The 24,835-nt window shown below is 47.2% G+C and overlaps 2 protein-coding genes across 6 annotated transcripts; one reads left to right on the top strand and one right to left on the bottom strand.

Annotated features, from left to right (window-relative positions):
* The first annotated feature begins 635 nt into the window (after window positions 1-635).
* On the top strand, window positions 636-12,544 carry LOC139373707 (glycerol kinase-like). Of its 5 annotated transcripts, none has more exons than XM_071114588.1 (20): window positions 636-1,037; window positions 2,239-2,312; window positions 2,420-2,526; window positions 2,616-2,693; window positions 2,805-2,884; window positions 3,067-3,204; window positions 3,636-3,745; window positions 3,857-3,923; window positions 4,167-4,184; window positions 6,709-6,744; window positions 6,855-6,922; window positions 7,049-7,091; window positions 7,233-7,313; window positions 7,446-7,524; window positions 7,694-7,790; window positions 7,892-8,097; window positions 8,218-8,361; window positions 9,644-9,730; window positions 10,173-10,259; window positions 10,733-12,544. In XM_071114588.1, exons 1-20 carry the CDS (start codon window positions 945-947, stop codon window positions 10,741-10,743), a joined length of 1,704 nt encoding a protein of 567 aa, XP_070970689.1. In that variant the 5' UTR covers window positions 636-944; the 3' UTR covers window positions 10,744-12,544. The 5 variants fall into 5 exon arrangements, with proteins under 5 accessions (XP_070970689.1, XP_070970687.1, XP_070970691.1 ...); XM_071114586.1 differs by lacking the exon at window positions 10,733-12,544 and adding an exon at window positions 9,486-9,500 and having other exon boundaries at window positions 833-1,037; window positions 10,173-10,676; XM_071114590.1 differs by lacking the exon at window positions 4,167-4,184 and having other exon boundaries at window positions 833-1,037; window positions 10,733-12,297.
* On the bottom strand, window positions 12,220-22,750 carry LOC139373706 (periodic tryptophan protein 2 homolog). Its single transcript, XM_071114585.1, has 18 exons — window positions 22,614-22,750; window positions 22,411-22,523; window positions 22,060-22,254; window positions 21,816-21,959; window positions 21,495-21,630; window positions 20,904-21,127; window positions 20,554-20,697; window positions 20,295-20,365; window positions 20,065-20,201; window positions 19,613-19,761; window positions 17,091-17,389; window positions 16,663-16,843; window positions 16,377-16,524; window positions 15,777-15,951; window positions 14,238-14,456; window positions 13,886-14,036; window positions 13,643-13,717; window positions 12,220-13,096 (listed from the first exon to the last, which is right to left on the bottom strand). Exons 1-18 carry the CDS (start codon window positions 22,629-22,631, stop codon window positions 12,937-12,939), a joined length of 2,739 nt encoding a protein of 912 aa, XP_070970686.1. The 5' UTR covers window positions 22,632-22,750; the 3' UTR covers window positions 12,220-12,936.
* Between the last annotated feature and the right edge of the window lie 2,085 nt (window positions 22,751-24,835).

The raw sequence follows: 24,835 nt of genomic DNA, 5'->3' as shown, positions 1-24,835 counted from the left end.
ATGTGCTACAATTCTACAACTGTTTCATGTACTTTGTAGGGTCTGAAATGAATGTACAAGGCATGTTTTATATACAGTTCCAGATCAACATTTGATCAACACAGATGTCAGCATGTGTTTAACTCAATGTAGGATTTTAGCACTAATATTTATTAATTCATGTTTGCACTTTCTATAATATTTTAAATCATTTTGTTTGTCAGGAGGCAATGTGCACTGTTGCATTAGGCTCTTGACTTGTGGAAGATAATTTTTGAACGCCGCCAATCTAACAGTACAGCAATACTACTCCACCATCTAGTGGTCAAATCAAGTACTATGAAAACGTAATCACACGACAGTTCATTTTTTAAATGTAATTATAATCTTTAGTGGGTGTGATGAATAATCTCTTAATTTAATTGGTGTTCATTTTTTATCATAAGGACATTTGAATGCAAATAAATAATACATTTTTCAAAAGTCTTACACAATCATTCATGAAATCAATTTATTTTGGAGGCAGTAGCTAAATAGGCCATACATTCCACTCTGATATGTCTACCCAAATTAGTTTGGACGTGCCTCCAAATCTGATTGGTCTATTCGAAGACGCTTCTGACGAGTTGTTAAAGGAAACACCAATCCCTCACGCCATTGGCTATTCGCGCCCTATCCCTGCGCATTGGTTTGGTCTGCGCTATCTGGAATCCTTGGGACGTCCATTGACGTTGATATTTAAAATGGTTACTGTAGGTAAACGTTATGGTTAGGTAAAAGGGTAGGGACGTCCCAAGGATCCCAGATAGCAATGTTTGGTGCTGCTGCGTCATCAGAAGCAGTCTCACGCATGCGTCTCTGTGAGCTTAAGCGGTCGAAGTGTCAGCAGCTAGGTACAGGCAGCGGCAAAAGAAAACCAGCTACAGTCCAGTGCTAGCCCCGACCACCGCAAGGACATAGGGCACATGAACAGTAGAATGGCTGCGTCTTCGAGCAGGGTAATGCTGGGGCCACTCGTTGCTGCCATTGACCAGGGTACGAGCTCGACGCGGTTCCTGGTGAGTTACAACCCCCGCAGTCGCATTGAATGGTTCTTCTTGCCTAACGGTGAATGTCCTTTAAATAACCTAGTTAGACACCCGGTTGATTTCGTTATAACTCTCCGATTAGCTTTTTTAATGTAACCTATATAGCCGTACACATTCTATTCTAGTCCTATCGACGGAATGTTTGTGCTTTCTGCAGATGTGTTGTTTAGTAATCGTTCATTCATGCATGGACACGCAGGACTGTAGTGGGACTAACTAAGGGACAGTTCACTCAATTTTCCTAGCTAATTGACTAACTTACTGTCTTCCTCTTGGATGTCATTTCGGCTTGTCAATTCTGCAAGGGTGGTTGGTGTCCAATCTCGGTTGTTACAGCCATTCGGCCTAAATCTCCAAATGGCTGGTGTGGTTGCAGGCTCTTTCTCCAGCAGAAATACTTGATTAAACACTAAGCACATGAACCTGATGGCTGGAGTGAAAGCCTGAACACACACACACACACACACGCCAGCCCTTTGTTGATAGGACTATCCTGTTCTAATGTGTAGCCGCTATAGAAATGCTGAGTCTGTAATTCATTCATTGTGCAGACCAGCACTTCCTCCAGTGCCTGAAGTTTGTGTAACAGTAGGCTTGGAGGGACTCTCTCCCTCACTCTGTCCCAGTCCTCCCCCTGCTGCTATTCCCCTATGGCATCTTCTTACCCCACATTGAAACCAGCTGTTGTGTCCTACGGAAGCCAGTTTGGACCAGAATGGACAGGTTGACGGGTCACCCCTAAAATCTCAATGTTTCACTAGCCCTCTGAAGGGCAGGCAGGAACACAGGGTGGGTGTGTGTGAAAGCTAATGACTAACAAGGACACTTTTTGATTTGTTAAAGAGCTATCCGTGTTATTGTTGTCACATTTCCTGGAGAGGTGTCTGCTGTTGAGGATACTACTGTGATGGGGCATGGAGCTGTCTGTCCCGTCTCCCTTAACACTGTCCCCTCTTCTCTCCTCTCCCACAACTGATACATCATAACTCTGTGTGCTGTCTCTCCTGTTGTTGTCCGTCTCTCCTGTTGTCGTCCGTCTCTCCTGTTGTCGTCCGTCTCTCCTGTTTTCATCTGTGTTGTCATGAGTTGTTTTTCAGTTCCACTCTGCGGTTTAGGTAGCAGAGATGCTTTGGTCCAGATGTTCACTCCTGTTCTCTCTTCTCATCCACAGGTGTTCAATGCTAAAACAGCCGAGCTCCTCAGTCACCACCAGGTTGAGATCAACCAGAGTTTCCCCAAGGAAGGGTCGGTACATGCAGCCGTGTTGCCTCTACAAATCCCCATTCCATTCAAACTGGATGACCTGTAACCTCTGAGGTCTATTAACCTCTGACCTTTAACCCTCTGTTTAGGTGGGTGGAGGAGGATCCCAAAGAGATCCTGCAGTCTGTGTACGAGTGTATGGAGAGAACCTGTGAGAAACTCACCCAGCTCAATATTGACATCTCCAACATCAAAGGTAAAACACACACACACACACACACCCACACAAACGCTTCCTCATATTACAGACTGTCACTTTCACTCACCAAACGTGAACTTTTCTAGCCATTGGAGTGACCAATCAGAGAGAGACCACGTTGGTTTGGGACAAAGAGACAGGCGAGCCCCTCTACAATGCTATTGGTGAGATATGAATATGTGCCTGTGTTCACATCTCTTTCCTCATGACCTATAAAGCCATCATCTAAGGCCTGTAAGGATTTTAAAGACCCAGGTTGTGTTGGTTGTGTGCAGTGTGGCTGGACCTGCGGACCCAGTCGACCGTGGAGCGTCTGATCAACAAGACACCTGGGAGAAACAAGAACCATTTGAAGGTGAGACGTCGGGGAACACCGACTGCAGACAGTCATGTTTTATCAGGCCTAGTTTACCTGGACGTCAAAGGCAAATGTCCTAGAAACAATCCAACAATTCCAACTATCTGAAGTACAACAAAAGAATAAGCTCAGTTCTACCTCTGAGGTATGTGTTATAATTGTCCCCCCTCTCTGCTCAGCACAAGACTGGTCTCCCAATCAGTACGTACTTCAGTGCTGTGAAGCTTCGCTGGCTGATGGATAATGTGGACGAGGTCGCTGAGGCAGTCCTGACACACAGAGCCATGTTCGGCACCGTCGACTCCTGGCTCATCTGGGTAGGAGGGACACACCTCTTTAGATGGGGTTTATGATGTCTGTGTGTGAGTGGTAAGGATAGGAAAGGCCCACCATGGCCTTGTCTACTCCAAGACAAGTTGTCCTCTGTTTCTGATTAGATCTTACATGTGTCCAGTATTGTCTGTGTTTGCCCCCCCCCCCCCCCCCCTCCCCACAGTGTCTGACAGGTGTCTGTGTTTGCTCCCCCCCCCCACAGTGTCTGACAGGTGTCTGTGTTTGCCCCCCCACAGTGTCTGACAGGTGTCTGTGTTTGCCCCCCCACAGTGTCTGACAGGTGTCTGTGTTTGCCCCCCCACAGTGTCTGACAGGTGTCTGTTCCCCCCCCCCCCCACAGTGTCTGACAGGTGTCTGTGTTTGCTCCCCCCCCCCCCACAGTGTCTGACAGGTGTCTGTGTTTGCCCCCCCACAGTGTCTGACAGGGGGGAAGAGTGGGGGAGTCCACTGCACAGATGTGACCAACGCCAGCAGGACCATGCTGTTTAACATCCACACCCTGGACTGGGACCCAGAGCTTTGCAAGTAGGTGAACGTCCACTACATAGTGTACTCCCTCATACATGTCCATTCAGTGAGACAGACCATATCTCCTGTGTATTTACACTTGTTCCTGTTTTTGACACGTTCTTTCAGGTATTTTGATATTCCAATGGAGATTCTCCCAAAAGTGAGGAGTTCCTCAGAAATCTACGGCTTAATGGTAAGTCCCCATTGTCTTTGTGTGAATGTCTGTGGGTTGGGAGAAGGTGAATTATGAAGTGTTGCTCTGTCTATTCAACATGCTTATGATTATTATGTAACAACCTGTGCTTAGCTGTACTTCTATCCAATCATAAGCATTTATGAATCACATTCGTAGGGCATTTAGTCTGTTTTTCATAGTCTGTACTTGCTTGAGGTGTTGTCACAAGCATTCTTTTGTGTGTGTCCCTGTTGTCTATAGAAAATATGTTCTAGCCTGGTGAGTATTGGGGTCTTCATCGATGTCCTCATCACTGTTAATGCTCTGTCAGAACGTGATCCCCAGTCATCTTGCTTCTGTGTCAGTGACTGAACCATCCAAAGGTGCATTTCCAAGCCATTGAGAAGACGGTTAGATGTGTTGAGCAAGACTTTAAGGCTTTGAGACAAATATATGTATTTTTAGGGAGTTACGCCTCACCCTAAATGTACTTATAGGGATCCCCCCCCCTTTATTGTATAGGATGTAAAGCATTTTAAAAGTTTGGGTGAAACAGATTTTCAAGGTACACACATAATATATATATTACACACATAAGAGTATGTGGACACCCCTTCAAATTGGTGGAATCGGCTATTTCAGCCACATCCGTTGCTGACAGGTGTATAAAATTGAGCACACAGCCATGCAATCTCCATAGACAAACATTGGCAGTAGAAGGGCCTTACTGAAGAGCTCAGTGACCTTCAACATGGCACTGTTATAGGATGCCACCTTTCCAACAAGTCAGTTTGTCAAATTTCTGCCCTGCTAGAGCTGCCCCTAGTCAACTGTAAGTGCTGTTATTGTGAAGAGGAACTGTCTCGGAGCAATAATGGCTCGGCCGCGAAATGGTAGACCACACAAGCTCACAGAATGGGACCTTCGAGTGCTGTAGCGCGTAAAAAATCGTCTGACCTCGGTTGCAACAATCACTACTGAGATCCAAACTGCCTCTGGAAGCAACGTCAGCACAATAACTATTTGTTGGGAACTTCATGAAATGGGTTTCCATGGCCGAGCAGCCACACACAAGCTTAAGATCACCATGTGCAATACCAAGCGTCTGCTGGAGTGGTGTAAAGCTCGCCACCATTGGACTCTGGAGCAGTGGAAACGCGTGAATCACGCTTCACCATCTGGCAATCCGACGGATGAATCTGGGTTTGGCAGATGCCAGGAGAATGATACCTGCCCCAATACATAGTGCAAACTGTAAAGTTTGGTGGAGGAGGAATAATGGTATGGGGCTGTTTTTCATGGGTCGCGCTATGCCCCCTAGTTCCAGTAAAGGGAAATCTTAACGCTACAGCATACAATGATATTCTAGACTATTCTGTACTTCCAATTTCGTGGCAACAGTTTGATGAAGGCCCTTTCTTGTTTCAGCATGACAATGCCCCCCGTGCACAAAGCGAGGTCCATACAGAAATGGTTTGTCGAGATCGGTGTTGGAGAACATGACTGGCCTGCACAGAGCCCAGACTTAAACCCCATCATCAAACACCTTTGGGATGAATTGGAACGCCGACTGCGAGCCGGGCCTAATCGCCCAACATCAGTGTCCAACCTCAATAATGTTCTTGTGGCTGAATGGAAGCAAGTCCCCGAAGAGTGGAGGCTGTTATAGCAGCAAAGGGGGGGGGGGGGACCAACTCCATATCAATACCCATGGTTTTGGAATGAGATGTTAGATGAGCAGGTGTCCACATGCTTTTGTAGTGTATTTGTAGAACACATCTTGAGTAGTCAGGTCCGACTGAAACAGACACAGACATCCACCAAACCGTTCTGGATCAGATTGGAAATGTACTGGATGGGTGTGTGCTTCCTGCTCCTGTTGTGGCATGCCGCTCCGCTACTGTGGATGATGCCGCCCTACACCTTACTGCAATGCCCCACACCTTGTCCAGGTGTTCAGTGGGCTGCTGTCTACTTCCTGTCTGGCTGCTCCTCATCCTGTTGACATGTTTCTACAAGCTGTTCTGTAAATCTCTTCACTCTTCCACTCAGTTCCATTGCGGTCGTCTCCGTTCCATTTCGATCCCTAGCCCCTTTTGGTGATTTGAGGGTTATAGTGAGTTCAATGGGAGTGAAGATATTTGACTTGTGTGCCTTAAACCATTTGTCTCCAAGACAACCGCATTTGTCTGTCTCCTTCATGCTCTTTGATTGGCTGCATCGAGAACTTCTGTTGGCTATAGCACCGTACTGTAGAGTAAAACACTTCTACAGTCTGTCTGTACACAAGCAACACTTCTACAGTCTGTCTGTACACAAGCAACACTTCTACAGTCTGTCTGTACACAAGCAACACTTCTACAGTCTGTCTGTACACAAGCAACACTTCTACAGTCTGTCTGTACACAAGCAACACTTCTACAGTCTGTCTGTACACAAGCAACACTTCTACAGTCTGTCTGTACACAAGCAACACTTCTACAGTCTGTCTGTACACAAGCAACACTTCTACAGTCTGTCTGTACACAAGCAACACTTCTACAGTCTGTCTGTACACAAGCAACACTTCTACAGTCTGTCTGTACACAAGCAACACTTCTACAGTCTGTCTGTACACAAGCAACACTTCTACAGTCTGTCTGTACACAAGCAACACTTCTACAGCAGCTTGAAACATCAAACTGACATGGCGTTTCATACAGGGAAGAGTCTTTCTTTGCTGGGTCTTGTGGTAACAGAGTAGGCCAGAATTTTAAGCTGTGAAGCTGGTTCATTTTTCTAACACGTTTTGTTTCTTTGACAGAAATCGGGCTCTCTTAGTGGCATACCCATCTCAGGGGTAGGTTTGGATCCTGTCTTACTCTGTTCAAGGTCTCTTATTACATTTCCTGATGTTATGAGGAGTAATTGGCACCTGTTCCCACCAATATGAACGGTCTTTGTTTACAGTGTCTTGGGGACCAATCGGCTGCTCTTGTTGGACAGATGTGCTTTCAGGAAGGGCAGGCCAAAAACACGTAAGACTTCTCTCCATAAGGTTTTCATAGCTGGTGATATAACCATGTATTTGGGATGTACTGTAAGATAGTTTTGAGATATTTTTCTGTGACAAACGTTAGTGACCAGGTATGATTATCTTTCAGATATGGAACTGGCTGCTTTCTACTCAGAAACACTGGAGCCAAGGTGATTTTCTTCCAAATCATCTTTTAAAAAAATGTTAAGATGTGGAACATTCATCTGTGACATCACTCAGCCTAGACAGGCATTTGCCTGTCTCTTGAAAGGTCTGTTTTAACATATCTGTTTAACTGTTATCTCTTGCAGCCTGTCATGTCGGACCATGGCCTACTAACCACGGTGGCCTACAAACTAGGTCGAGACAAACCTGCCTGCTACGCGCTAGAGGTAGGCATGGATCATAGATTAAACTTGTACTGCACTATTATGCAGTCATATCTGACCTGATCGGTCTGTTGTCAGTTCTATTTTCTGATTGGTCCTTAATTCCCCTACTGGTCTATGATTGGTCGTTGCCAGGGCTCAGTGGCCATAGCGGGGGCTGTGGTTCGCTGGCTGAAGGACAACCTGGGGATCATTCAGACTTCCACAGAGCTGGGTAAGGGGAAGTCCTTCACAACACTAATAGAGGGGTGTGTTCCAGAACACCTCATGACATAACTCTCTCCCGTCTCTATACCTCCCGTCTCTATACCTCCCGTCTCCATACCTCCCGTCTCCATACCTCCCGTCTCCATACCTCTCCTCCTCGTTTCCTTCATCCTCAGAGAAACTGGCGGCTTCAGTGGGCACGTCGTATGGTTGTTACTTTGTCCCGGCGTTCTCTGGTCTGTACGCTCCCTACTGGGAGCCCAGTGCACGAGGGTGAGTACGTGTCTTTAAATGAGCCCATTCTCTTTCCCTTACGTTTGGTAAAGAAGGAACGTTAAATCAAGAAGTGTAAAATATCTCGCTCTCATACACAGGATAATCTGTGGTCTGACTCAGTTCACTAACAAGAGTCACCTGGCCTTCGCTGCATTGGAAGCTGTCTGTTTCCAGACTCGAGAGATCCTGGATGCGATGAACCAGGACAGTGGGATCCCTCTGACCCAGCTCCAGGTGGACGGGGGCATGACCTCCAACAGACTACTGATGCAGCTGCAAGCTGATATACTCTGCATCCCCGTTGGTAAGAGACTCTCTCTCTGTTTCTTTGTCTCTATAAGTCTGTCTTTCGCTCGCTCTCTCTCTTTCACACAAACTATGTTTATGTTAATATCCACAATGATGAGGAAGAATGTGTTTGTAGTGAAGCCCTCCATGCCTGAGACCACTGCCCTGGGGGCGGCCATGGCTGCGGGGGCAGCAGAGGGGGTCAGTGTCTGGAGCCTGCGTCCCGAGGACCTCAGTGAGGTCACCTCTGAGAAGTTTGAGCCACAAATCAACCCTGAAGGTAAGGGACATGTAAAGCACTGTTACCTTATTTCAATACTAGCAGTTCCTATTTGTTTCAACACAGACCTACAGTAACAGTCAAACGTTTGGACACACCTACTCATTTAAGGGTCTTTATTTATTTTTACTATTTTCTACATTTTAAAATAATAGTGAAGACATCAAAACTATGAAATAACACATGGAATCATGTAGTAACCAAAAAAGTGTTAAACAAATCTAAATATATTTGAGATTCTTCAAAGAAGCCACCCTTTGCCTTGATGACAGCTTTGCACACTTGGCTTTTTTATCAACCAGCTTCACCTGGAATGCTTTTCCAACTTGAAGGAGATCCCGCATATGCTGAGCACTTGTTGGCTGCTTTTCCTTCACTCTGCAGTCCAACTCATCACTCGTCCAAACCATCTCAATTAGGTTGAGGTCGGGTGATTGTGGAGGCCAAGTCATCTAATGCAGCACTCATTAGCACTCTATCATCCGGTTGTGATAGAGCCTGGAATCGAACCAGGGTCTGTAGTGACGCCTCAAGCACTGAGATGCAGTGCCTTAGACCACTGAGCCACTCGGGAGCCCTGTGATGGACTGTTTCTCATATTTGAGCTGTTCTTGCCATAATATGGACTTGATATTTTACCAAATAGGGCTATCTTCTGTATACCACATCTACCTTGTCACAACACAACTGATTTGCTCAAACGCATTAAGGAGGAAAACAATCCCCAAATGTACTTTTAACAAGGCACACCTGTTAATTGAAATGCATTCCAGGTGACTACCTCATGAAGCTGGTTGAGAGAATGCAAAGTGTGGCTTCTTTGAAGAATCTCAAATATAAAATATATATATATTTTTGTTTGTTTTGGTAACTACATGATTCTATGTGTTATTTCATAGTTTTGATGTCTTCACTCTTCTACACTTGAAAATGGTGTAAAGAAAAACCCTGGAATGAGTAGGTGTCCAAGGTTTTGACTGGTACTGTAGGTCAAAAGTATTTGTCTCCATTCTGGAGGTAAGGGACACCACTGTTACCGTATCTCATTGCTAGCCGTTCCTATTTGTTTGAACACAGACATAGGTAAATATATCTGTCTGTCTCTCTCTCTATGAACCCTGGAGGTCAGGGAGCCTATGGTAAGGACAATATACATGAACCCAGCAAACTGCAAAATGTTTGCTGTTGTGCCCATGTGAATAAATGGGATGATGTATTTATTTCTGTCTTGCTCTCTCGTGTTCTCCCCCTCTCTCGTGTTCTCCCCCTCTGTGCTCTGTAGAGAGTGAGTTTCGATATGCTCGCTGGAAGAAGGCCGTACAGAGAGCCATGAACTGGGAAACCACTGAACCCATCTCTAATGGAAATGGTAGGGACTGTTCTCCACTTCAATACTGACGGGGTTTAATGTAGGCTGCTCCATAATAGCACCGTGTATAACAACCAGGGTCAGTAAGACTAAACAGTGGCGCCCCTAATGAATACAGTGACAGACTGGGTGGCTGTTCCAATTCCTAAAAACACAGTCAACTTCTAAACTGAAAAAGTCCAAGACATTGTAATCTAGAGTGGCGATGTTGTTGAGCTGTAGCCTGGTCCCAGGCCTGTTTGTGCTGTCTTGCCAACTCTTATGGTCATCATCACGCCAATAACCGTAGGAGTTGGCAAGACAGTAGAAATAAAGGGATCTTGGAACAGGCTGGTTAAGCTGTACCCAGAGGTGGTAATTCTGTGTCCCGCTGTTTCTCTCTCTCTCTCTCTCTCTCTCTCCTGTCTGGCTTGAATTGGACCTGGGTTTGGACATCGTCCAGGTGAAACTAGTATCTTCAGTAGTGTCCCACTGGGCTTTTACATTCTGGGTAGCATGTTAATGTTAATTGGAGCAAAATACATCGCAGGTCAGTGTCCGCTTTAGTGTGGATGTGCTAACAGTGCATGAGAGAGAGGTGTGTGTGTGTGTGTGTGAAACATGTACTTTGTATGAGCAAGGATGAATCTGACTGAACAGGTGTGTGTGTGTGGTGTGTACTCTATCATATAGACTAGCTTTTAGTTGATCTGAGGGATAAAGTGGTGTGTTTGTGGTTAATCTGTATCCTTTGCTCTAACTCTTGTCCTAACAAAGTTAGACTGACTAGTTAGCTCTCCCAACCTGCTTCTACTGCAACAATCACATGCTTTACCTGATCGTTTCTCCTGCAGTAACACCATAGCACCTGCTAGCTCTTCCTTCCAAGACTTAGCGATACTACCAGCTTGCATCAATTGCATGACATTACCCTGTAGTTTCAATCCCTGGCATTTATAGAAAAACATCCCCTCCTATGTGGCCTGGTTTTATTAAACTCATTCTGTGTTTGTTTTTACCTAGGCCACAGGTAGACTGTGGCCAGTGATGCATTGCAGTGGATCAGAAGGGGCGGGTCCAGGAAAGGACACACCCTGCTCTTCTTCAGTTTTTCCGGACCACTCCCTCCCCGTACCTTTGGTTGAATGGCCAAAACCCAACCGTTACCTGGGAACCCAACTGTTGGCCTGGAGCCCAGTGGCTGATGGGAACTGTAGTGTGGAATGGACCCAGTATGAATAAATCTGGTGTTTAGGAATGATGTTGCTCTACATCCTAATGGACATTGCTCTTCTTGTGTGACTGCGTGAATGGGGGGTGGTGAATATGGGATGGATGCAATATCTATCCATGTCATTTTTGGTTCCTTGTTTTTGGTCAACGATCAGTTTGTCGAAGGATATTCACTAATGTAGTGCTGTTCACGGAACACAACTCTTCCTCATCTAATCCAAAAACACAATCTGTCAATTGTAACATTGCCCTGCTGTCACTGTCACACATTCCTCCCTTCACTGTTGTGCTTGAACGAATTCTCCCAATGTTATCTTGGAAAGGTAGCCTGATGTTGGTAAGGGCCTTGCAATGAACTGCAATGTGGGTTTCTGGAGCACGTTAGATTTTGTCCTGGGTTTGTGTAGTATGTAAATGGTCTGAGAGATGAACCCTTTCTAACCCTGTTTGGTTGAACCCACTGCCTGGAGAGCAGAACTTGAATCTCGTGGCCCTAAGAAATGGTAATGCAGGGTTATTGTAAAGGACTAGTCTTTGGTTACTTTCAAGTTGCCATGTATATAGACAGACTGGTTAAGGATATAGTTGCCCATATGCACTGATTTGGGGGTGGTTAGTGTTCCCCTCTTAGGGAGGACTGGGGTAAGCTGATCCTAGATCTGTGCTCTGGGGCAACTTCACTTCTAAGTGAGAGTTTGTCCCATATGGTACACTGTTCTCTATGTAGAGTATAACCTTTGACTGGGACGCAGCCTGAGTAAGGGACCCATTGTATATGATTTAATGTACCAAAAAGAAATGTCTCTATGGCAACTGAATACTACTGTAAATTTGGCCAATGGATGCCTTGTCCAGAGTAAGTAAAATAGATATGAAAGGTTTCAGGTTGGAAGACACCAGACTTTAAAGGCTGGATTCAATCCATATCTTGGAAGATCTGCATTACAGCTGGTTGAGATTTAAAGGCGATGTTTGGAGACTGTTCCCGGTATACGATGACTCAATACGGATTGAATCCAGCACGGCAGCACAATTCTTGCTTCTGCCTAGTCTGACTGATTTGAGTCTTCATATTTAAAGTCAAATGGAGACCAGTAGTGTTCTTAAAGGAACTTTCAAGCCACTCGAAGGACAATTGATTTCTTTGGTTTCTATTGTCATCAGGTATGATTATGCCTCTAGCTGACCCCTGTACTGTGGACATGTATATTTCTCATGTGGTGTTTGAGATGAACCAGTTGTCCAAATGTCAGCCTGTACAGACCTGCATATCAGGGTGAGGAAAATGACTTTCAACTTTAATACAGCTGATGATTTTGAATAAAAAGGAAATAAAATGGTTTATTTTAGTATCACTAGCAACTCAGCTTGTCATTCTATAAGATGACAAATATAGAACTGATACTTGGTATCCAAAATAATATTGCGGTCCTTAAGAGGTTTTAACTGTATACATTTTCCCCATCACTATTTCAGGCGCTGGTGGTGATCCAGGTAACTTAACACAACTATTCATCAGTCATTTTTCAAACGGTTTACTACAACAAAAACATGTTTACATCTACTTTGTTGTAAATAAACAGATTTTCACTAGCACAGCTTGATCCTTTGTGGTCTGCCACAGTCATTCTCCTTTGGCCTATTGGTGGCCATCTTGATTTCCCAGAAGGCACTGGGAGAGGCCCTGTGTGATGAGGTCAGTGTCTCTTGGCTACATTCCGATGTTCATCCTAGCATACTACAGCACTTAAAATGCTTGCCCAATACATTGCTTCATTGGAATGTAGCAGTGGTATGCTAGTGTGGATATTGGAACAGAACCTTGTTGAAGCTGCATCATCGTACTCTTGAGTGGCTTCCTCTCCTTGTCTCCTTTCCTTTATCAGTGGTTAGATGTAGAAGAACTGCAGTGGGTCTGCTTCACACCACTCAATGGTTATTCAGGTCAGAGTGGATGATGGGAAGTCCACCACTCAAGAGGTTGTGGCTGCATCCTACACGAGCATGTCTGTCTCCTCCAGAGAGGCCTCGCTCATCACCTCAGAGTCCTCACTCTCGTCCTTGTCACAGAGAGCGTCCCCCGCTGTCCTCTTCACACCCTTCTGCTTGGACAGGGCGACTGCGTAGCGGATGGTGTACATGTTCCAGTCACAACTGCACAGGACACAGAGACAAATGAACACGACCACATTCCACACTGTTACAGGACACAAAGACAAATGAACACGACCACATTCCACACTGTTACAGGACACAAAGACAAATGAACACGACCACATTCCACACTGATACAAGACACAGACAAATGAACACGACCACATTCCACACTGTTACAGGACACAGAGACAAATGAACACGACCACATTCCACACTGATACAGGACACAGAGACAAATGAACACGACCACATTCCACACTGTTACAGGACACAGAGACAAATGAACACATTCCACACTGTTACAGGACACAGAGACAAATGAACACATTCCACACTGTTACAGGACACAGAGACAAATGAACACGACCATATTCCACAGAGACAAATGAACACGACCACATTCCACACTGATACAGGACACAAACGACCACATTCCACACTGTTGCAGGACACACACACACACAGATCTGTACCGAGACAAAACATAACTTTGTGAGAAAAGAAAGTTAAAATAAGAGAGAGGTGTAATATATTTGGACTTACAGTTTTGAGAGATCCTCAAAGTGTTTCTGAATACTCTTCTGCAGTGACTGAATGGTGGGGAGAACAGCTCCTGACCTGATCACCACAAACCAGTGTTTATCAGTCTGCCCTCTGCTGTGGCTTCACAATCCTTTAAATGACTCTACAAGATGGCCTGTCTCCTCTCAGTAAATGGTCAACTGTTTTTGATACGGAAGATAACAGGCTTATTTCTATGGTGTGTTTGTGGCCAGCAGTACCCACCTGGTTTTGAGTTTCTGTCCATGCTGCGTGAGGAGAGACTGGGACCAGCTCAGGTAGAACTGCAGGTGACCACATCGCTCCAGGGCTGATGCTATGAAACCTAACAGTTTCTCTACATAGACGTCAGGCAGGGAGCCGCACACCACGGTGACTAAAACACACACACACAGGACATGCTGATGGCGTGTGACTACTTCCATGATAATCTACTCGTCTGTGGTTACAAAAAACTAACTCTTACATCCTCCAATACCCAACCTCTCATTTTTACAAACAAGTACAGATCGCAGCACTTTTTACCAGAAATTAAAGTCACAAGACATTATTCAATTAAATGCCCATGAGCACTCACTCTGGTGGTGTGGCACGGCCTCCAGGACTTCTTGTGTGAGGGCGGTCTCGTTGAGGCGGAATGCCAGCACGATGGCTGCTGCCCACTTGGCCTGGCGCAGCTGTCGGCGGACGCTGGCGGGGGTCACGTCCAGGTCAAGGTCGTAGGGGTCAAATACCAGCGCCCCGTCCAGAGAGTAGGTTAGCAGACCCTCCGTGGAGGTAGCAGCCCAGCTACGACCTGAGAGAAGAGAGAGGTGGAGGGGAAAGAGAGAGGTGGAGGGAGAAGAGAGAGGTGGAGGGAGAAGAGAGAGGTGGAGGGAGAAGAGAGAGGTGGAGGGAGAAGAGAGAGGTGGAGGGGAAAGAGAAGAAGAGAGAGGTGGAGGGGAAAGAGAAGAAGAGAGAGGTGGAGGGGAAAGAGAGAAGAGAGAGGTGGAGGGGAAAGAGAGAAGAGAGAGGTGGAGGGGAAAGAGAAGAAGAGAGGTGGAGGGGAAAGAGAAGAAGAGAGATGGAGGGGAAAGAGAGAAGAGAGAGGTGGAGGGGAAAGAGAGGTGGAGGGAGAAGAGAGAAGAGAGAGGTGGAGGGGAAAGAGAGAGGTGGAGGGGAAAGAGAGAGGTGGAGGGAGAAGAGAGGTGGAGGGGAAAGAGAGGTGGAGGGGAAAGAGAGGTGGAGGGAGAAGAGAGAAGAGAGGTGGAGGGGAAAGAGAGAGGTGGAGGGAGAAGAGAGATGAGAGAGGTGGAGGGGAAAGAGAAGAGAGAGGTGGAGGGGAAAGAGAAGAGAGGTGGAGGGGAAAGAGAAGAGAGGTGGAGGGGAAAGAGAAGAGAGGTGGAGGGGAAAGAGAAGAGAGGTGGAGGGGAAAGAGAAGAGAGATGGAGGGGAAAGAGAAGAGAGGTGGAGGGGAAAGAGAAGAAGAGAGAGGTGGAGGGGAGGGAGAAGAGAGAGGTGGAGGGGAAAGAGAGGTGGAGGGAGAAGAGAGAAGAGAGGTGGAGGGGAAAGAGAAGAAGAGAGAGGTGGAGGGGAAAGAGAAGAAGAGAGAGGTGGAGGGGAGGGAGAAGAGAGAGGTGGAGGGGAAAGAGAGGTGGAGGGAGAAGAGAGAAGAGAGGTGGAGGGAGAAGAGAGAAGAGAGGTGGAGGGAGAAGAGAGAAGAGAGGTGGAGGGGAAAGAGAAGAGAGAGGTGGAGGGGAAAGAGAAGAGAGAGGTGGAGGGGAAAGAGAAGAGAGATGGAGGGGAAAGAGAAGAGAGAGGTGGAGGGGAAAGAGAAGAGAGATGGAGGGGAAAGAGAAGAGAGATGGAGGGGAAAGAGAAGAGAGGTGGAGGGGAAAGAGAAGAGAGGTGGAGGGGAAAGAGAAGAGAGGTGGAGGGGAAAGAGAAGAGAGAGGTGGAGGGGAAAGAGAAGAGAGAGGTGGAGGGGAAAGAGAAGAGAGAGGTGGAGGGGAAAGAGAAGAGAGGTGGAGGGAGAAGAGAAGCGTTGACATTGGATATCCGTGGTACAGAACGATGCACCAGGTGGACTCTTCAGCAGAACCAGCGCAGATGAGACACTTGTAATCCTGATACTAACCAGTAGGAGAGAAGCGGAGAGAGCTCACTCTGATTTCAGGCTTGAAATGGCGAGAGCTCATGTCTCCTTTCCTAACCCCTGGCAGACTGAGCTCTACCCCGTCCCCATCGCCCACCCCCTCATCCACCAGCGCCAGACTCCCAAACTCTGTAATTTTCCTCCGGTCCAAGAACTCCTGAAGGAGATAGAAAACAGACGAGATCAATCTCACGCAACATCTGACTAGAAGACAGCTAGCCGCCATTCTATTAGCACAGTGTACTGTGTATATGCTCTGTAGGTGTACTGTATATATGCTCTGTAGGTGTACTGTATATATGCTCTGTAGGTGTACTGTATATATGCTCTGTAGGTGTACTGTATATATGCTCTGTAGGTGTACTGTATATATGCTCTGAAGGTGTACTGTATATATGCTCTGTAGGTGTACTGTATATATGCTCTGTAGGTGTACTGTATATATGCTCTGTAGGTGTACTGTATATATGCTCTGTAGGTGTACTGTATATATGCTCTGTAGGTGTACTGTATATATGCTCTGTAGGTGTACTGTATATATGCTCTGTAGGTGTACAGGTCAACCTGTGGTCAATATTGTACCTCCATGGCGTCCAGGGACAGGTTGCAGGAGATCTCAAACTTCTTCATGAGGATCTGTTCTCTGATGTTGTAGATGCAGACAAACTTGGACTGGCCTCCAGCCAGGATGGACTCCCCGTCTGCAGAGTAGCACAGCGATGTGAAGGACCTGGAATACACAGTACGGGTGGCCACACTTAATGCCCGAAGGGAAACTATGAGGTAATTGCTAAGACGCTGCCAGGGAAATGAACTGTTGGTCCAATAACCAGGACCCTGGCAGAAACACACAGGTTATTCCACTCACTTGCCCTTGGCAGACTGTTTGGAGGTGATCTTCTCGGTCTCCTTGCGTCCCATCTTCAGGTCGTGGCGTCCGCTGACCGAGCCCGTCTGATTGGCTGACTGGGGGCTCCAGAAGGAGATCTCTCCGTCCAGCGTGGCCACGGCCAGCTCCTGACCATCTGGCCGGTACGACACCGCCAGGCCTGCACAACCAATCGGAGACAGAGACATTCATTCAGTGTTTCCCCTACTACCATTACTTCCGCTGAATCCCAAATCGTCTCTACACTCGGCCACACTACGACTAAGTGTCTGTCTGGAAACAACTAACAACTCTGGATTAGGAAAATTAGGAAGAAATGCTAATTTAGCAGGAAACTATCCCATTAACATGACTGTCAGTCAGAGAGCTGTGGAAGGGACTGAGGGGAGACTGAGGTCGGGACTTACCATCAGAGGTGAGACGGAGCGTCTCTTTGGTCTGCCAGCTGTCCATCATGTCCCAGAGGCGGACCGTCTTGTCCCATGATGCACTGGCCAGGATGGACTGCACCGGGCTGAAACACAGACAGCTCACCGGGCCCTCGTGGCCCCCCAGGACCTCTAGCAGGCGTCCAGTTTGCATGGACCAGATGAAGACCTCGAAGGAGTCCTGGGCCCCAGCGCTCACCAGGTCCCCGCTCGGGTCCACCGCCAGAGACGAGAACTGGGCCGGCCGCGGAGACGTGAACGTACGGAAGTTACGGTACCTGTGTAGATACAGGAGTTCCAGACAATCACCTATCAGTATGAACCACTCATTAACCATAGAGCCTGTGTCTCTATGAAACCTTCCTAGTGGATGTGATTGAAATCAACTATCAGTATGAACCACTCATTAACCATAGAGCCTGTGTCTCTATGAAACCTTCCTAGTGGATGTGATTGAAATCAACTATCAGTATGAACCACTCATTAACCATAGAGCCTGTGTCTCTATGAAACCTTCCAGGTGGATGTGATTGAAATCAACTATCAGTATGAACCACTCATTAACCATAGAGCCTGTGTCTCTATGAAACCTTCCTAGTGGATGTGATTGAAATCAACTATCAGTATGAACCACTCATTAACCATAGAGCCTGTGTCTCTATGAAACCTTCCTAGTGGATGTGATTGAAATCAACTATCAGTATGAACCACTCATTAACCATAGAGCCTGTGTCTCTATGAAACCTTCATAGTGGATGTGATTGAAAGGGAAAACATGTTTCTGGGAAGGTTTATATAATGTTGCATTGCTAGTTTGTTGTCATTTTAATTGAAAGGGTGAGTATTGTGCATGTCTGTCTTAAACAGGTTTGTGGTGTGGTGTGTAGGCGTGGTGTGTAGGAATGGTGTGTAGGTGTGGTGTGTAGGCGTGGTGTGTAGGCGTGGTGTGTAGGCGTGGTGTGTAGGAGTGGTGTGGTGTGTAGGTGTGGTGTGTAGGTGTGGTGTGTAGGTGTGGTGTGTAGGCGTGGTGCGGTGTGTAGGTGTGGTGTGTAGGTGTGGTGTGTAGGCGTGGTGTGTAGGCGTGGTGTGGTGTGTAGGTGTGGTGTGTAGGCGTGGTGTGTAGGTGTGGTGTGGTGTGTAGGCGTGGTGTGTAGGCGTGGTGTGTAGGCGTGGTGTGTAGGGGTGGTGTGTAGGGGTGGTGTGTAGGCGTGGTGTGTAGGCGTGGTGTGTAGGCGTGGTGTGTAGGTGTGGTATGGTGTGTAGGTGTGGTGTATAGGCGTGGCGTGGTGTGTAGGTGTGGCGTGGTGTGTAGGTGTGGCGTGGTGTGTAGGCGTGGTGTGTAGGTGTGGTGTGTAGGTGTGGCGTGGTGGTGTGGTGTGTAGGCGTGGTGTGTAGGTGTGGTGTGTAGGTGTGGTGTGTAGGTGTGGTGTGTAGGTGTGGCGTGGTGTGTAGGTGTGGTGTGTAGGCGTGGTGTGTAGGTGTGGCGTGGTGTGTAGGTGTGGCGTGTAGGCGTGGTGTGTAGGTGTGGCGTGGTGTGTAGGTGTGGCGTGGTGTGTAGGTGTGGTGTGTAGGCGTGGTGTGTAGGCGTGGTGTGTAGGCGTGGTGTGGTGTGTAGGCGTGGTGTGTAGGTGTGGTGTGTAGGCCTGGTGTGTAGGTGTGGCGTGTAGGTGTGGCGTGGTGTGTAGGTGTGGTGTGTAGGCGTGGTGTGTAGGCGGGGTGTGTAGGTGTGGTGTGGTGTGTAGGCGTGGTGTGTAGGCGTGGTGTGTAGGCGTGGTGTGTAGGTGTGGTGTGTAGGTGTGGTGTGTAGGTGTGGTGTGTAGGTGTGGCGTAGGCGTGGTGTGTAGGCGTGGTGTGGTGTGTAGGTGTGGTGTGTAGGTGTGGTGTGTAGGCCTGGTGTGTAGGTGTGGCGTGTAGGTGTGGCGTGGTGTGTAGGTGTGGTGTGTAGGCGTGGTGTGTAGGCGTGGTGTGTAGGCGTGGTGTGTAGGTGTGGCGTGGTGTGTAGGTGTGGTGTGTAGGCGTGGTGTGTAGGTGTGGTGTGTAGGCGTGGTGTGTAGGCGTGGTGTGGTGTGTAGGCGTGGTGTGTAGGTGTGGTGTGTAGGCCTGGTGTGTAGGTGTGGCGTGTAGGTGTGGCGTGGTGTGTAGGTGTGGTGTGTAGGCGTGGTGTGTAGGCGGGGTGTGTAGGTGTGGTGTGGTGTGTAGGCGTGGTGTGTAGGCGTGGTGTGTAGGCGTGGTGTGTAGGTGTGGTGTGTAGGTGTGGTGTGTAGGTGTGGCGTGTAGGCGTGGTGTGTAGGCATGGTGTGTAGGTGTGGCGTGGTGTTTAGGTGTGGTGTGTAGGTGTGGTGTGTAGGCGTGGTGTGTAGGTGTGGTGTGGTGTGTAGGCGTGGTGTGTAGGTGTGGTGTGTAGGGGTGGTGTGTAGGTGTGGCGTGGTGTGTAGGCGTGGTGTGTAGGTGTGGTGTGTAGGCGTGGTGTGAAGCGACCTTCACCAGGTGTCTTCTCTTACCTGTGCAGGTCGAAGGCTCGGACCGTTCCATCCAGGGAGGCGCTGACGATGACAAAGCCTCTGGAGGTGAAGGTGACGTTAGTGACAGAGCTGGTGTGTTCTGTGAACGTGACGAAGCACAAGCCGCTGGTCATGTTCCACACTTTCACCTGAAACACAGAAAACCATCAGCATTCACATGCCTGTTTGAAAACACAGGAAAATCCTGCTGTTACCTAACCATAGAATCATTTGGGGGGTGCTTATACTTGTTGTGTAATTAAATTGTGTTTCTTGCATATTTCAACTCCCCCTAAAGCTCCCGCAGGGAGTGGGGTCACGGCCAGGGTCACCATTTCCATGACCTTGGTATTCCAAAAATGTCGTATCATTCAGCCAACGTGGTTTGGCACAACAGAACAACTGAGATACAGCAGCTAACAGGCCATGGAGAAAAATGTATAAGAACTCACTTTCCCATCATCCCCTCCTGTAGCGATATACTGTCCGTCGGGGGAGTAAGCCAGGGCGGCCATGTTGTTGAAGTGTCCCTGCTGTTTGAACACGTAGGATTCACTCTGCCACTCCCACACCAGCAGCTGGCCCAGACCTGGACAACACAAGGTCACATGTCACACGGGTAATTGATGATATTTTGGATGTGCTAGTTGGGTATGTTAATTGAGACACCATGAGACCATACCTGAGCAGCCAAAGCCTATCCAGTCACCAGAGCTGTTCATTGACACTGTGGCGATCCTCTGGTCTGAGATACTGAGAGAACACATGAAAACATACAGGCTCAGTTATTGCTACTAGCCAATAATACAACAAAACCTAATTGTCTTAACAACTTATGATGAATGACACCCACGAGCAAGAACTGCAGACTTGGGGCCTGAATGAAACTGGTCATTGAGTGGTTCAACAGTCGAGGAGTTAGTGTGTGTATGACCCCTGACCTTAGGGAGTGGATGAGGTTGAACTCGGGCAGTTCGTGGAGATGGAAGATCCCCGAGGCGAACCCAGTCACCAGGATGTGTGTGGGCTTGTGGAACGCTGCAGCCGTCAGGTTGTTGAAGTCACCCTCCTTGTTAAAGAAGTGTCTGATGGAGACCAACACAACAGGCAGCGTCCAATCAGAAACCAACCTCACATCGGTAACACTCAGTCGGCCCAAAACAAATGTAAGTATCATCAATGTTTATTTGTAAATGGCTTGGTAAGAGTTGGTTAGACTCCTGGCCAGACAAGCCGTTGGCAGTCTGCTGCTGTACCACAGATACTTCAACATGTTTGTGAGATGACATACTTGCTCCTCTGTTTGTATCTGACGTTCTTGGTTCCCTCCTTCTCCTTGGGTCTTTCTCCTTTCCCTCTGATCACCTCTCCTCTGGGCTCTTCCTCCTCTCCTTCTCCTTTCTCCTTCTCCTCTCCTCTCTCCGCTGGTAGCCTGGTCTTTCTCAGAACCAGCCCGTCCAGCTCCGTATCACTCTCCCACACACACAGCGTCCCATCCTGGCTCACTGTGTACAACTGGAACACACACATATTCAGCAGGTCACTATGGAAACATGTACACACACACACACTTAAAGGGATACTTTGGGGTTTTGGCATGATAGCAGATACCCATACACTTCAAGTCATTGTGCTACCTCTAACGTCCTTCATACTGGACACAGAGACATAAACATGGTATCCACCAGTTTGTCAGACTGTTGAAGTAGACAAAGGGCCTCGTTGACAACATCCCGAAGCATCCCTTTAACTCACATACGGTAAATGATGCACAAGCACACGCAGGTTCCAATCTGCAAACACACACAGGGCACAGAGAGAAATCCAGAACATGTTGGACACAGAGAAGGGCTGAGGGGGAAACCCGAGAGAGAACACTCACATCTAAACTGTCCTTCTCGAAGAAGCAGCCCACCATGATGTCCTTGTGTCCCCCCAGAGAGTAGTAGATGAGGTTGGACCAGCGCTCGGCTCCAAACACCCAGGTAGACATGTCTTTGCTGCCCACCACAAAGCACCTGCGTGGGGGAAACAGAGTTAAGGCAGGGGGTTTCTCTTTACTACTACCATTATATAAGGAAGGGTCACAAGACAAAACTGTATACTGGGGGATGCTAAACTCCAGTGGTCGGGGTAAGCAGTGTTAGCTGGTTTTCCATTGCCAGGTGACATGAAACATGTTCTAGGTGGGCCAGTGACTTACTTGGAGTCGTCGGTCCAGTCGATGCAGGTGGTCTCATCGTAGGGTCCGTAGTAGCTCTTGTCCAAGACAAAGGCATTGAACTCCCGGTTCCTCCCGGGAGCGTGGTACATCAACGCTACATTCTCCTTGGTTACCACAAACTTCCTGAAGACCAGGAGAGAGTCACACCAACAGACATTAGGCTACATCAGCTGATGTAATGATGTAGCAATGCAGCGTGTGTCATGATGTGTGAGGGACTGACCTGCCATCAGGAGAGAAGCGGATACTGGCCACAGGTTTGTGGAAGTGGAAGTGATGGAGAACAGCCCTTGTGATCAGGCTGATCAGCAACGCTGCTCCATCTTCATCCACCAGTATAGCCAGGTTCCCATCGGGGGAGAGGCCGACACAGGTGATGTTCTTGGCAGTGGACACTGGCAGTGTCTCTGACTTGTTGCTGTTAGAAAGAGAACGTGATCAGTTAGTCTGTTCTCCAAATGCAATAAGTTAAAAACGTATTTTAATCAACACAGTCTTGTAAAGGAATCTAGCTAGCTATAACATGTAGCTAGTTAGCAGATAAAAGGAATCCTATAATCAGATGCCATCTTACTTTTTTAGATCAAAGACGGAGATGCGGTTTCCCACCGGACTTATCACAGAGTTGCCATCCTTGGAGAAACTCAGATTCCCACGACGATACACAGCTCCCAACAAATTGGAGAACTGGAGGCAGACATTAGAAAGATTAGCTAGCTAACTAACTAACCACTAAAGCTAGCAAGCAGATACAGACTACTAAATGGTATCACTTACCCTGTAAGCAAACTTCATGTTGGTAGTTGTTCTCTATATTTGTTATTATTTAAATTATCATAAACATCACAGAAAGAGTACATTCATTTATTTCAAGCATGCCACACATGTGTCGGCATGTTGACAGTAGTCATTTCCGTGTGTAAAAAGGGCAATTTACGAGTTGTTAGGGAAATCTACAGAGCCCTCTAGCGTCGAGGAGGGTATAAATGCACGTGAAAGTGAAAAGTTACAAATATTGTTTTGAGACCATACAAAACTCATCAAGGTGACTTTAATAAACTGGTATGTTACACAATTTAAATAGCCTCCTATATTGCCATATATATCCGTGGGAACCCCATAACCCTGAGTCATAAGCAAAGCTTTGTAGCTTTACATTGTGCAGACGGATAAACTTGTAAAGAATGTTAATCCAATTACAAAGTAGGTTAGATGGTGTTTACTCTTGACAGATTAACATATTAGGAAGAAACAGTAAACAATCAGCTCCCTGCAGACAAAGTGCACATTATTTACCTACAGGATTGTTCTAGAACATTGATCATAAGATGTAATTGTGCACCAGAACTGAATGCAGTCTGCTGCATACACCAATCCTGTCTGTCCCAATAATTAATTCACAATAGATAGTCCCCAAATATCAGACAACAGACAGAGGGGGGGGGGGGGGGGACACAGAGACAGAGAGAGAGACGGAGAGAGAGAGAGAGACAGACAGAGATGGAGAGAGAGAGAGAGAGAGAGTGAGACAGAGAGGGAGACGGAGAGAGAGAGACAGACAGAGACGGAGAGAGAGAGAGAGTGAGACAGAGAACGAGACGGAGAGAGAGAGACAGACAGAGACGGAGAGAGAGAGAGTCAAAGAGAGATGGAGAGACAGGGTGGGGGGGGCTACAGAACTGTCTGAGAAGAACAGTTTTCAAAGGAAGGATGGCATTCTGGTGGAATATTTTCCCGGAAGGAACGGAGCTGGAAGTGTTCTCTCATGTCATGCAGATCATTGATCGTATTGGGGATATCTTGTCATCAGAGCCCACCATAGAGCCCGAGCTTGAGGGAGATGATGACGAGGATGATGAAGAAGAAACAGATTATAGCTCTGATGATAGTGAGGAAGACATGAGTGCAGCTAACACAGTAAAGGATGGTGAGGTGGTACAGGGAACATCATCATCATCATCACAACCACATAGGTCGCTGTTCTCTAAAGTGGGAATTAGTGTGGTGGTCACAGAGACAATCAATGATGACCCTTGTAATGGGGCCACCATGGCTGCTGCCAGCGATTCCATGGTACAAGAGAGAGGGACAGCAGGAACTACAGCCAAAAATCACAGCGGGATGTTTTAGTCCCATCACTGGACAATGGTGAACAGAGAGAGAGAGCGAGAGAGAGAGAGAGAGAGAGGGCAGAGTGTTAGCAGCGGGACAGCCTGTGATGCAGAAGAGCCCCTAACAGAGCCCCAGTCACAGACGCTGCCCCCTAGGACTGGGACAGAGCTGTTACAGCTGGAGCTGCTCTGGTCCCCCCAGAGACCTCCAGAGCAACAGAGACAAACTTCTCATCTAGAACCAAAGCCTGGACCAAGCACACAGTGTGGCCCAGAGACAGATCTTCACATAGAGCAAGGTGGGAAGCTCCTACAAGGTATTTCAATATGGTTGGTGAGAACAGTTAGTCAGGAATGTGGTATGATTTTTGCATCTTGACATTATTGAATTATGGAGAAGATGTACTCAGATAAACTCACAATAAGGAGATATTTTGATGCACTTGGACACATACATGCACCTATCTTATTTATGTCTAGTTGTGTGTATAGACAAATGGAAAAATAAAATAATAATTTATTATCACATGCTCTAGGATCTATGTGTTGTGGTGTGTGAGTGCAGTCGAGATGTATGCGAAGCAGCGTATTTTTTGTAGGCTCATTGCACACCAACAACTGTAGTGCAACACAAATTAGGGCATCAGGCCTAGCTGGAAGTTTGTGATTAATTAGAATAACAATTAAAGTTCCACAGAGTTGCTCTTCTCATGCAATGCCATGTTGCCAAACATTGATTGTCCAAAGTGTATCAACAAGCCTCTTTTATATTGGACAAAAAGCCTTTGTGTCTCATCAAGAGAGCTATAATTATGGAGGATTGTTGGCAGAACAACAACTATTGATAAACAATTGAAATGTTTTGTCTCTGCTCACTAGCACCTGTTT

The sequence above is a fragment of the Oncorhynchus clarkii genome, chromosome 18 (genome assembly GCF_045791955.1).
Source record: "Oncorhynchus clarkii lewisi isolate Uvic-CL-2024 chromosome 18, UVic_Ocla_1.0, whole genome shotgun sequence".
Lineage (NCBI taxonomy): Eukaryota > Metazoa > Chordata > Actinopteri > Salmoniformes > Salmonidae > Oncorhynchus > Oncorhynchus clarkii.
Note: the sequence above shows the minus strand (reverse complement) of the source record. Positions and strands in the feature narration are given on the sequence as shown.